At 40.6% G+C, this 13,389-nt stretch overlaps 1 protein-coding gene across 4 annotated transcripts in view; it reads left to right on the top strand.

Moving 5' to 3' along the window:
* The window catches only part of mid2 (midline 2), a 149,229-nt gene that overhangs the window by 66,119 nt on the left and 69,721 nt on the right, over positions 1 to 13,389 (top strand). For all 4 annotated transcript variants that reach the window (XM_032527508.1, XM_032527507.1, XM_032527509.1 and 1 more), the window contains one exon: positions 9,026 to 9,906. In XM_032527508.1, coding sequence (XP_032383399.1) covers positions 9,082 to 9,906 — 825 coding nt within the window. In that variant the 5' untranslated portion in view covers positions 9,026 to 9,081. The remainder of the gene's footprint in view (positions 1 to 9,025; positions 9,907 to 13,389) is intronic.

Here is a 13,389-nt window from a genome sequence, read left to right as displayed (position 1 = left end):
TGTTGGCAGATGTGTTGTTTTCTTTAAACATCAGACCTAAATGGATAAGATGTAAGCAACATAGCAGCTCAAGATGTGTCAAAATGCAACTTATCATTCAAGATTTATTTTGAAATTGGTTTTGTAATAGGAGCCCTCTCAGTGTAGCTGTTAGAGGGGGAAGCTTAAGCCAACCTGCTCAACTGGACTGAATGTGAAATGGAAACACCGGCTTGGCTGTATTACTGTTTACATTCTATGAATAGGAATCACATGTTGATGAACCCAGCCCTCCTCTGAGGGCTGCTGCAAAAAGACAGAGAGAGAAGCAGAGGGGAGATGGTGGTTAGGTAAAGATTTACGCTTCGGAAAAATACCAAACTTCCCAATGTTAACCCCAGAAGAGAGCTGAGCTGGCAGTTATCCTAGGAAAAGGGACAGCTGCCTCTTTGGCAACTAAATATGGATCTGACTGTCACGGATACTAAAATTACCGATTTGTATATTGCATATTATCGTATGGTAATTATATAAATTAAACAAAATTGTAATGTATTGTATTGTGTAATGTAATTGTTTTGTATAGTAGTGTATTGTATAGCAATCGGTACAGTATTTAATATGTCATATGTATTTTCTGTGAACGTAATTGGCAACAACACGTTTGGATTGTTTTGTTCAATGACGCAAATTAAATTTGATAGAGAGAGGAAAGGTTGGGCAAGTAGGCGGGAAGAAGAGTAAGTAGAGGAAGAAGAGAGTAAAAGATGAAGAGAGACAGTGAGAATGAAAGGAGGTGGCCGAAAGGAAACCTGGACAGTTAATCATATATTAAAGCGTTCCTTTTTATCCCATCAAACGGCTGCATTGAGACACATGGCTCCTGTCAAAGACTGCACGGAAATGTAACACAAGTTTAATGTGCAGCTTGATCCCACTTATATAATAATACTGTATGCACAGTTTGTGTGTTCTGGTCAACTGGAGGTTGTTTCCTTTTTGGGGTTGCCCCATTTCTTTTTTTCCAAAACCATAGCAGGAAAATAAATGTAGTCTCTTGGTGTCTGGCAAAAGTCAGCTGTGCCTGGTCCTGACATGGGGGGGGTTATGCTTACGGGTATTTTTAATTCAAATTGCTAAAATGTATTGCCCTCCAAAAAATGCCAGCATTTTAGTCCACTAGTGTGACTGAATGTTTATGAATCCACTCAAACAATGTCTCGTTTCTTTCTGGTTTAAATGCTCAGCTGACATGATTTGGGTAAATGCCATATTTAGGGCCAGAGCTTGAGTTTGCGAACTCGATCACTAATGGAAGTATTCATACAGCAGCACTGCATTAAGGTGTTTTTGTTAGTCTATTTAATATGTACCGTGCATAATGTGAAAGGGTCTTTGATTTACCAATATTGCACAAACAGCCCAGCCATTCTCTGTGGAGGTATGGTATTTTGAAACCTCATGAAGTAATGAATGAAAGCTTCTTCTTTTAAAAACAGAGTGTGAGGCAGAGAGCGAGAAATCAAGCCGCCATCTTGTCATGCTACGTTTGATCATTTATCCTGCTTCATTTAAATTTCAAGCTTACTTTTTTGTTTTCTTCCTGGCAGCTTTTGAATTAGTAATGTGTTGTTGTTGAAGCAAGCTGGCAGACACAGCCTTTAATTTGTTATTAGCATCTTTAACATTTTGCCTGTTTAGAGATGTGTGTGTAATGCTTACTGCATAACAACAGGTCCGCAGCTTGAGGTCATAGACTACAGGCTGAGCTTGTCAGTTGAATAGCATCTGTCTTTGTTCAGCCCCGAACCACTGTGGAGAATCAACCTGATGGCTACCATGAATGCAACTGGCCTCTGGCAGACCCCTAGAAAACAACTAATGTGCTATTGCACACTGGGCCTAAAACATTTAACCAACACATTTTATGTTGTCGCCTCCTGTCTATTGAAACCCTAATGAAGTTAAACTGTCACTACTTGATTTCGGCTTTCTCTACAGCATTTGTTTAACAAAAGAAAACGTTTTTTGGAAAATACACTTCTTTGCTTTTCTGCCAAGAGTTGGATGACAAGATTAATACCACTCTCATGTCTGTACTGTAAATGTGAAGCCAAGCAGCCAGAAGTCACTTAGCATAAAAAATTTAACTTGAAATGAGAAAACAGCTTGCCTGGCTCTGTCACGTAACAAAATCCACCTACCAGCACCTCTAGAGCTCATATTTTAGCATGTCGTATATTTGTTTCATCATAAAAATAAAAATAAAAGTTGTGGAGTCTTGTCATAACTGTGAACTTTCCAGACAACTAGGTGTGCACAGCCAAAAACTACTCCAGCACATAAAAACACAATGTATTATTTTTTACACTCGGCCTTTGTGCAAAATGAAACCACAACATATTACAGGTTAATTACAGAGCTAACTAGCACCTCTGCTGATTAGCGGGTTCTTAATTTTACTTTCGATAGAGTGGTATGGATAAAACGTACTGTAGTTCCAAAAATGTCCAACCATTATTTCAATTTCATCCTTTCTTTTCAGTCTTTAAAATAATCCTCCATCTATCCATCCATCCACCTGTGCGTAAGCTGAAACATCAATGCAGTTTGTGTGCCGTGACATGCACAAAGCTAAAACTCCCCTTTCTCAGCTTTCTTCAGAACAAAATGAGTGTTCGATAAAGTGATGCCAACTCTTTTCCAATGAAAGTAGCTAGCACTAGCTTCAAAAAACCTCAGCGGTTGTGTGTGCTGCCTGGCTGCTGCTGTTGGGAGGAGAGCTGTGGACTGTGATTACTCTGAGCAGCATGCATGGAAATCTATTCAAATATAATATATCTCGCTTTTCCCCTTATTTCCTTAAATTTGCTTAAAGTTGCTTTTTAGAAATAAAATCGCTGAGAGGGATGACCCTAACCCCGGCAACACTGGTTTGACAAATTGTTGTTCAACTTGTCCTTTAAAGTTGAAAGTTTTGCACTCGTTTTAATTGTTCCATTACCTGTAGTATATTAGAGACACTGCTACCAAAAAGCACTGTTTAGTTGTTTTTTCTTCAACTTCACCATCCAACAGGTATAAATATGACAATGTCTCAGGGTGTGTTTTCCAAAGCCCCTGCAAAAAGAATACTGGACCCCCCCCCCCCCGCTGCTGTTGTTTACTGTCATCTTGTTCTCTGAAGCCTTTAAACCTCAACTATGTGATTTTCTGCTCCTCTTCCTTTATTAGCCTATGATTGACAGCCTCCAGGGAGATGGATAGATTCCAGGTACATTTACTGAAGAGAAAGTAGTAGGAGTGCAGATAAAGGGATTGAGTGGGGTCTGGGGGGGATGAGTTGTGGCAGATACACTGTCAATCTGAAAATGAAAACTGGTGATTCACCGTACAGTAGATTCTCAATGTTGAGAGAAAGCTGATAAATAGTGGCACTATTTATCAGCTGTGTGTGTGTTGGTGTGTGTGGGGGGGGGGGGGTTGTCTGGTTTAGATTCCATTAGATTTGATTTGATTCAATGTTAATGATTTCAGTTGAAAAAAATCACCCTTTACAGAAAATGTGATATTCAGTAAATGCAATCCAAGATTTTGAACTTTTTGACACATGTAAAGGCACATCAAATATGGATTCCATATGAAAAAAACAACTTAAAGTGCAAATATGGTTGCCAACATCACTAAACAGGAATGCAAGTATAGGTGCTTTTGTGCTCTTGACAATGCTTCTAAACATTAAATACAACTACTGCAGTGGGAGTGCACTTGTGTCTTTGGTTCTGAGGTGTGGCGATTTGTTTTGACTCTTGCCCCTTCATCCCAGCATCATCAAGTGTCCATTAAACTCCTGTTTTGGCTCTCCAGCTGTGCGATTAAAATTCAGTAAGGAGCAATTTGGTTTTTACAAGTGGATTGTTTATTCAAGGATAATCATCTTTGTTTCACAAATGCCTTTTTCTATAATGATGCATGCACCAACAAAGTTAATTCATACACATGCAAGTATAAACCTAGGGGACAAGGTTGCTGTGCTTTTAAATAAACAAACTTGCCTTCTGTCAACTTTGCAAGATTATGAAATGACAGAAACCGTGACATCAGTCTTTTCTATTTTGAGGCATTGCCCAAAGTTATGTCTCTTAAACTGGAAGAGGAATTCATTACTGCTGGCACACGTATTGAGTCTAATTCAAGCATAGAACCATATATTAATAGATACAAATGCAGCACTGACAGCAATTTGTTACCATTCTTTATGGCCATTAAACTTTAGCGTTCCGCAGTAGCAAGGTAGCTGCTTGATTGGCATCGTGTTTAAGACCTGACCAGGCATCAGAATGCTGTGCTACTACTTAAAGCTCATACAGGTCCCTATTGGCAAATCAAACACAAACAGGGATTTTTATTATTCAAATAAAGGAGAAAATTGTGTGTGACAAACCACATCATCAGTGTGGTACTTTTGGGGTGCCAGATGTGAATGTCTAAATCATCAAATCCATTGACTGACATGGCTTTCTGCTTATGAATGTGAACCTGTTAAAAGAATGTCAGAAGAATAGGTACAAAGCATATCAGATTAGAATTCACAGTCTGTGTGTGTATGTGTGCACTACAGAAAATTGTTTATCTAGACCCGCCTTTCTAGACAGACTAATGCATCATCAATGATGTCTTTTATTTGTTCATCTGTTTTTCAAATTAGCTTTGTGTGAGACCTAAAAATCACATTAATGCTACATTAATCAGCATAACAATAGATCAGAGTGAGTGCCACACAGCTTTGTTTGTGTGTGTGTGCGTGTGCGTGCGTGTGCGTGCGCGCGTTTGGCTGGACCAAAGCAAAGCAGGAGCTACAATGTTTCTGCTGTAACACGCGATAAATCATCTAATCCACTTCCTCAACACATCCCTAAATTACCCAGAAAGCCCTTATTTGACTAATGTAGGGTGAGTTCTAAAATGTTGCAATTTGTGGTGTTACTTTTTTCATATTTGACAGTTTACAAGTCAAACCCGGTTTTTCAGTCCTATGTTTTTAGGTTGTTATCAGTGGTTGATGCACAAGAGTAGTGTAGTGTGTGCATAGCAAGTGTGTGGCTGAGCCACAGAGAGAGAGAGAGTGACGGTGGATGCACTCTGACCAGACAGGTTAAATAACAAACTATAGTCGCTTTCCTCAAGCACCGGCTCAAGCTGTTCTCCTTCCAGATGGGACACTTCACATGAAGACTGTCAGATGAAGAGAGACAACGAGATAAAAAGAGTTTGTGCTTGTAAATGCGTGCGTGCGTGCGTGCGTGCGTGCGTGCGTGTGTGCCAGCAGAAGAAACACCTTTACCATGAAGCTATGCCATTCCAATCCCCAAGTGGCTCCTATCGTAGCTGGCATTGTCTCCCCAGAGTGACATAGCTAAAGCTTAATGGGCCCAGGTGATGCTGTGTTAAAGCATTGGTGTTAATTATAACACCATGCTCCGTTAAACACATTAGCATCAGCAATGGCAGCACTGTTGAGCTCATTCCTAAGGAGTAAGTAAAGTAATAATGCTGATTCAGTCAACATTTATACAAATCGGGATAAGGGTCATACACTTATCTTTATTGATATGAACAGCTTAACAATTGAGGGTTTTGATTCTGTTTCGTTCTCTGTGTATCTGTATATTGTTGATTGTTTTCCTGTTATGATTCTGCTGTCTTTGACAGATGTATAATCCCACAGCATATTTGCTGTGATGACTTTTTTTTTCTGTGAGTAAGATGAGAACTCAGGGATTTGTATGACGTCCTTTGTTTTATTTGTCAAACACTGAGGAACAGAGAGGCAGGAATTTAAAGAAAATCCTTTTCTACACAAACATCTCTGAAGTGTCTTCTTGGTGATGTTTGACAGTACTGTGATGAAAAGAAATTGTTCTTCTTTTCACTTTTTTACTCAAGTAAAGTTCACATGGACGTACAATGACCTGATGATCTTCAACCAATGTGTATCCTGAGAGGCTTAATGAATGTGTGCCTTGTTTCCTGTTGTTGACATCACCAGCAGTCATATGGGGCTGACCAGTTCTTTATCCTTAAGCTGCTCTCAGTGACAGAGAACGTAATTCCTTGTGAAAATATTTGATCTCACTGACTTTGAATATTTTAACATCATTTACTTGTTTAATTGTGTAGTAATAAATAGTCTGTCTAGCTGATAAAAAAAAAAATCCACTGAAAAATAGGCTGCAAATTTGAACATTACAGGCTAATGGTTACCCAAGGTGTAAAGGCTTGCGGTTTATGTGCAGAATGACGTCATCTTGAGTGTCTTGAGTCGACAATCTGAGTGGCCACTGGCCTTTCTTGTTATCAAATAGTCTCAAAGATTGTCCTTGTATGGCCTCATCACCTCCCCCTACTTCCTGTTTCTCTGGGGGTTGTTTTTTTTCATTCGTCTGCCCCTGGTTATCAACTAGCTGATACAGTGGAGATAAATTAGACTTATTGTTGGCGTGATGAAGCAGAACCTCGTGCTTGCTCGCTCTGCGGTAGCTCGCCTCTGAACTCTTTCTCTCTCTCTTGTATCCCTCACACAGCCAGGCTGTGTGTTAACAACCACATAAAGCATCTGATAAATAGCAGCCAAGGTGAATATTGGAGGACATTATGTGCACACATACACTCAGCTTTCTCAGAGACAAATACCTAACATGTAACACTCATATGCTGCCTCACACACACAATGCCCTAATCAGCAGGATTGGCTGTTAGAAGTTATTTGTTTTCTTTACAGATAATGAACTTTGTAAAGAACTCGCTGCATGCATATAACTACTTTCTTTAGTTGGGTGGCTTTCCCAAGCACTTAGCTGCTGCTCAAATCATGTTTGCTTTGAACACAGCTCAGTGTCGAGGCTTGGTTTCTGGTGCAGCAGAAGGGAGGAGACTTTTGTGAGTGCAAATGAGTTTGAGCCTTTGAGCTCTGCTTTTGTCTTTATATAGTGCTGTCTTCAGCTTGTACTTTGCTGCTCCCAGAGATTATAAGAAGTTGTGTAGTTCTCAATGCAAGTGAATTCACACCACCGAGTGAGGAAATTGTCACAATGTAGTTATTACAAATGGGCTATGGATGGCAGAGGTAACTCAATATATTGTAATGTGAAAAATTACATAGATTCAAAATTAGGACAATGCCACACTTGATGATGCATGACAACATGTTTTGACAACAAGTGTATTTAATTATCCATCTGGAGTCAGGCTTAACTGGTTAAGGTCATAACTCCAACACCTTTAAGCTGCAAAATGCACAATAGATGTTGTTAGTAGAGCTGCAGCGACTGGTAAAATATTTGATTAGTAGATCAACCGAAAACTAATTGGCAAATATTTTAATAATCGACTAATCGTTTCAATTGTTTAAGCTTTTCAAAATATGAGGATTTGCAACTGTTGGTCAGACAATACAAGCAAATTGAAGACATCACTGTGGTCTTTGAGAATTCTAAATACATTTTTTTGCAATTTTTTCAACATTTTATTGACTAAACTTAACTAAGAAAATAATCGGCAGATTAGGATGGACTAAACACAATCTTTGGGGCTTTCAAAAGATCTTTCCCTGTATTGGACAGTGTCTGTATGGAATGCCAGCCAATCAAAAATACTGGGACAAAATGAAATGCCGGACTGTGACTGTTTTTGAAGTTGCTTTATTTTGAGGAATAGGTGTTGAGACTGGAATACAGTTGGAAACCCTGGAGGTTAAATGGCGGATACTATACAGGATTTTAAACCCTGTACCAAACGTAAGTACTTTTTGAATAGTCATAACCAGTAAAACCCGGTCATCAGTAAATGCTGTATGACTGGCGCGGAGGGAGACAAGGGCAGTCTTTTCAGGAACAACCTCAACTAAGGAAATTGTCACTGTCAGCTATCTGGGGTTGTTTAGTTTATTACTGTAGTTTCACAGTGCCTGGTTTGTTTCTTTAAAAGGATATAGAGCCACTGCAAGCTGCTCTGCTATGCCACTAAATCTACGAGTGTGGGATGGGGTGGGGGGTGATTTCTCATATCAGTGGTTTTAAGGCCACCCAGGGGAGTCAGCTTGATATGCAGGCCATAAGGTGCTGAGATTTGGAGGGCTTTGAGAAAGAAGCGGCGGATCTCAAATCAATCTTCTTGTTTAGCTCAGACTCTGTTTTCACTGCCCCACTTGAAATGGTTGTTTGTGATCATGTTTTAAAAGATGAAATGTCCCTGGAGTTTAGTGTTTATTGCTAGATAATTTAAGCTGATTTTACCATCGAAGCCATGAAAAATAGTCAGTGGTGAGTTGGAGAAATATGGAAGTAAAACATATGAGGAAGAATTGAAAAATTAAAGGTTAAGAGTCTGTCAGTTTAACAGAAAAGGTACTCTGTTTTACAAGTTTATATACATGTCTCTCCCTTACTTACGAATCTCTTCACTCCATTGATTTTTACTTCTTTCCTTCCATTGAACTTACCTTTATCTTCCCTGTTCATGCAGTCGGTCCTCATCTTCTGTTGCAGCTCTGCAGGATGAATTGTGTGTTAAAAGCTGCAACATGGAAGCCCAGTCTACAGAGTTGAGCAAGCTGAGTGGCTTTAAATAGAATAGTACAAGAAGGGTGGTGATGGCGCAGTGGTAATGACACATGCCTTTTGGAATTGGAGACCCGGGTTCAATTCCCACTACGATACATCAACCAATGTGTCCCTGAACAAGACACTTAACCCCTAATGCTCCAGAGACATGTGGCCTCTGACATATATAGCAATTGTAAGTCGCTTTGGGTAAAAGCGTCAGCTAAATGACATGTAATGTAACGTAATGTGATGTGTGTTACGGATGTTTCTCATGACTGATTCAGTTAAAATCTGAAATGGGTGAATGGGCAAATTTATGGCTTGTGAAGAGTTTACAATGTTCAATTCAGTAAAACATGGCCCAGGAAAAAATCACGGTAAAGCTGAAGTTCCCATTTTAATGTGTAAATACTGATACATTTCTTTTTTACCTCTTCATGTAGGTAATTGGCCAGCTTTTGTGGGATTTGATGTCACCTCTAGATTGGTTCAACTGAAGATGGAAACACTGGAGTCTGAGCTGACCTGCCCGATCTGCCTGGAGTTGTTTGAAGATCCTCTGCTTTTGCCCTGTGCCCACAGCCTGTGTTTCAACTGTGCTCACCGCATCCTGGTGTCTCACTGCTCCACCAGCAAGCCCCTCGAGTCCATATCGGCCTTTCAGTGCCCCACCTGTCGTTACGTCATCACGCTGAATCACCGCGGACTGGAGGGCCTTAAGCGCAATGTGACGCTGCAGAACATCATTGACCGCTTTCAAAAGGCCTCCCTTAGCGGCCCCAATTCCCCCACTGAGAGCCGGCGCCTGCAGCCGCAGCGGCCCTACACCGCCACCATTAGCGGTACAATAGCTGGAACAATTGGCGGCGGTGGTGGTGGCACAAGTGGAAGCAGCGCCCGCGGCAGCCCGGCCACTTCCAGCCACTCCCACCCGCACGCCAACCACACCAATCACACCAACCACACCAACGCAAACCACAGCCCAGCTGTCGTTGCTAAAATGGATCCACGCATCAGCTGCCAGTTCTGTGAGCAGGATCCGCCGCGTGAGGCTGTCAAAACGTGTGTCACGTGTGAGGTATCGTACTGCGACCGCTGCCTCCGCGCAACACACCCTAACAAGAAGCCGTTCACAAGCCACCGCCTTGTGGAGCCGGTGCCAGACACTCACATCCGCGGCCTGACCTGCCTGGAGCACGAGAATGAGAAGGTCAACATGTACTGCTTGGTGGATGACCAGCTCATTTGTGCCCTCTGCAAGCTGGTGGGGCGCCACCGGGAACACCAGGTGTCCTCACTCACTGAACGCTTTGATAAGCTCAAGGTTAGTCCATAGCGTGTTCTTTTCAGTTCACAAAGCATGCGATAATGTCATATCAGCAACAATTTCTGTGTACTGCTCCAATTTTCTATTGTTTGACTTCCGTGTTACTGAAGCAAGGTAAGTCACCATCTGGAACCAGATTTGATTGGAAAAATACAGATGATTTACAGTTGATCTTTGAAACCTATTCCCATCCTCACAAAGAGGTTCTCATTTATAGCCTGCAACATCCATTGTGATATCTTGTTTGATATCTTTAATCCATCCATTCCTACCTTGGGGATGTTCATTCTGTGCATTTGTGTTGACAGTGAACTTTCAGCAATGCCACAATTGCATCATACACACTCACTCTAGCCTTTGTTCAGCAAGAAGGGCAGAAAGACAGATGGCAAAGAGAAAGAATGAGAGAGACAATTGGGCTGGTGTGATGGTGAGAAGGGCAGAGAGAGACGGAGAGCAATAGGGAGGCCGTCATTATAATAGTCGATGAGCTGGCATTCCCTGTGGCCACTGAGCTTTCAGAGGCTCTGCGTAAAGTCCAGAACTGCTGAATCAGGGTGAAAAACAACAGAGAGAGGCACTAGCTTGAGCTAATTCTACCACTAAAGACCTAAAGCAGCCGGCGCATCAGCTGGCCTAAAAACCTTTACCATAAGTCGTCTTTGGTTGTGTTTACATAGCTCTTTATGCACTCTTTTTCCAAAATGAAATATTATCACCAACACTTGCATTGTAACGGATATTACACTAGCATGAGTCAAAGGAATTGAATATTTAAGTTGGATCATTATTTTGGGATAGCTTCTGTAAGTAATTTTTAACTCCCATAGCATCATACTGCTAAGGAAGGGAATGTGTTCAGTGTGTTACCCCTTACTCATTGTGCACTAGGCAAAGAAGAAGTTAAGGTCTTATGGCGGTTACCCTGCTAATACAAGTCCCTATTGTTACAATAAACCAGTTAACAGAATAATGGTCCGTGTTAATAGCAAATGCCTCTTGATTATCTTTTGTTTTCTATAGAGGTATGTGTCTGCACATACAGCAAAAATTAAAGCTGTAAAATCAGGAAGTGTGAATGTAGATAGTGATATTTCCGAGACATGAATTTTAGATGTAGAGACCCAGACTCTGGTATTTGTATCCTGTAGTGTGATAGAGACAACTTTACTGTTACTATCTAAAAATATAATTTGATGCTGATAGTTTTTTGAGTTTTCTCTGACACTGCATTGTGTAAAAATTCTATATGATACTTGATATAGTGTATCATTATGAAGATGATCTACTTTTTAAAAAGTAGAGTACTATCTCCTAATTGAAGATAAGATTTGTACTTAACTGTACATTTTCAAAGTAATCTAGCTTAGATCAAATTCCGATGATGTTTTCTGTCTCTAGGGTCAAATGCATTGTGTACCACACAGAGACAAAATAGATACCTGAGAAAGTGCTACATTGGCTGCGTTGGGGCTTTGGTTCTTTTTCACAACAAAAGTATATTTTAATGGTCTCACATTTGGGCTGTTATGTCACTACCTTACAAAAATGTGGGTGTAAGAATATGTTAACACTGTTCCCAGTGACATTGTTAACATGCCATGTTCAACAAAAAGCCATCTCATTGTGTGATTCATTAAAAAGGAAATCCCACATTCTGTATTATTGGTGATTTCCGCTTCCAAAACTTTGACTCTCACTTTCAGTTTTGCACTAAAATGTCTACAAAATTTCACCTTCTCAGCACCTCACATCAACTCAAACTACTGGAGCGTGGACTTTATTTTGACTAGCATTCACCCTTTCCCCCCTCCCCCCCTCCTTTCTGTCACCACATTCTTTACAGACTTACAGACTGTGGGAGAGTTTACTGTAAGTAGCTCACTCTCCCCCTCCTTTCCTCTCCACTTCATGGCTGGCTGTGGTTCTTTTGAACGTTCCCCAGCCAAGGCTTTGAACTTGCTTGACTTTGAAATCCCCAATCTACCCCAAATCTGGGAGGAGACCAGCCCCAGTCCAAGTTCCAACTCAGCTCACTAGTGCCAATGGCAGCTAACTTATAATCTTCTTCTCACTCATGGCAAGGCTGAGGAGATGAAGTCCTATTTCTGCAAACCTAATCATGGAAGATGTAGCTCAAAAAAGTGTGTGTTCTTCTCCAGCATTCTCCTTTTCATCTGTGTCTTTTTAACACTATTCATTGAAAAACTGTTGGTTGTCTCTTCAGTCATATGAAACTATTGATTGGTGTTCTGCACTAACCCAATCAACTCTTATTATTGGCAACTTGTCAATTCTGATAAATAATTACACTCCGTAGCCTTGGATTGTCCCCTGCCTCACTCCCTTTGATCTTTGACCTCTGGATTACCCTTCACTTTATTTCCTTTGTCTGCTGTTCATGCTAGGGGCTACTATGTCAGGAAATGATTTCTCACACATTAAGGGAAAGGTAAGCTTCCCTCAGGCAAGGAGGTTGGATATTTCGGTAGAGAAAATCACAACTGCCAGTGCTGTAAAAGACAGAATGTGCCAAAGCTGAAACTGCACGGAAGTGATTTAATTCACCAGGCAGCTGCTAAGCAGAGCTCTTTGCTCGGAAGTAAAGACATTTGTATCTTATAATAAGCAGACCTTGGTAATAGGGTTTAACTTTGATATTCTTTAAAGACTGCAGCTTAAAGGCAGTATACTTTAGATTTGTGTTTGTTTTCACAAAATCGGATCCACTGAAACCACTTCCAGCATTCTGCTGTAGCAGTGAATGTCTCATCACCTGCTGTTTTGGAAGTGTATGTGGTTCATTAAAGTCATTTTATGGCAGCCTAACATCCACTATCAGAGGATGGGTAGACAAAATTAAGAAACTGAAGTGTGTGTTGTGTGTCTTCAGCACAGGATTTTAGTCTCTTACAGTGGGGCTCAAAAGTTTGGGCACCCCAGGTAAAAATGTGTATTAATGTGCATAAAGAAGCTAAGAAAAAATGGAAAAATCTCCAAAAGGCATCAAATGACAGATTAGACATTCATATAATATGTCACAAAAAGTTAGATTTTATTACCGTCATTTACACTTTTAAAATAACAGAAAACAAAAAAATGGCGTCTGCAAAAATTTGGTCACCCTGCAGAGTTGATACCTTGTACGGCTCCCTTTGGGTATCACAGCTTGTTAACACGTCTTGTAGCCAGCCTAGAGTCTTTCAATTCTAGTTTGAGGTATCTTTGCCCATTCTTCCTTACAAAAGTCTTCCAGTTCTTCGAGATGTCTGGGCTGTCTGTCACACACTGCTCTTTTAAAGGTCCATCCATAGATTTTCAATTATGTTGAGGTCAGGAAATTGTGAAGGCCATGGCAAAACCTTCAGTTTACGCCTCTTGATGTAATCCACCGTGGATTTTGAGGTTGGTTTAGGATCATTATCCATTTGTAGAAGCAATCCTCTCTTTAACTTCAGCTTTTTCACAGATGGCATCAAG

Source organism: Etheostoma spectabile, chromosome 10 (genome assembly GCF_008692095.1).
Source record: "Etheostoma spectabile isolate EspeVRDwgs_2016 chromosome 10, UIUC_Espe_1.0, whole genome shotgun sequence".
Classification (NCBI taxonomy): domain Eukaryota; kingdom Metazoa; phylum Chordata; class Actinopteri; order Perciformes; family Percidae; genus Etheostoma; species Etheostoma spectabile.
This window is presented reverse-complemented; position numbering and strand designations above follow the sequence as displayed.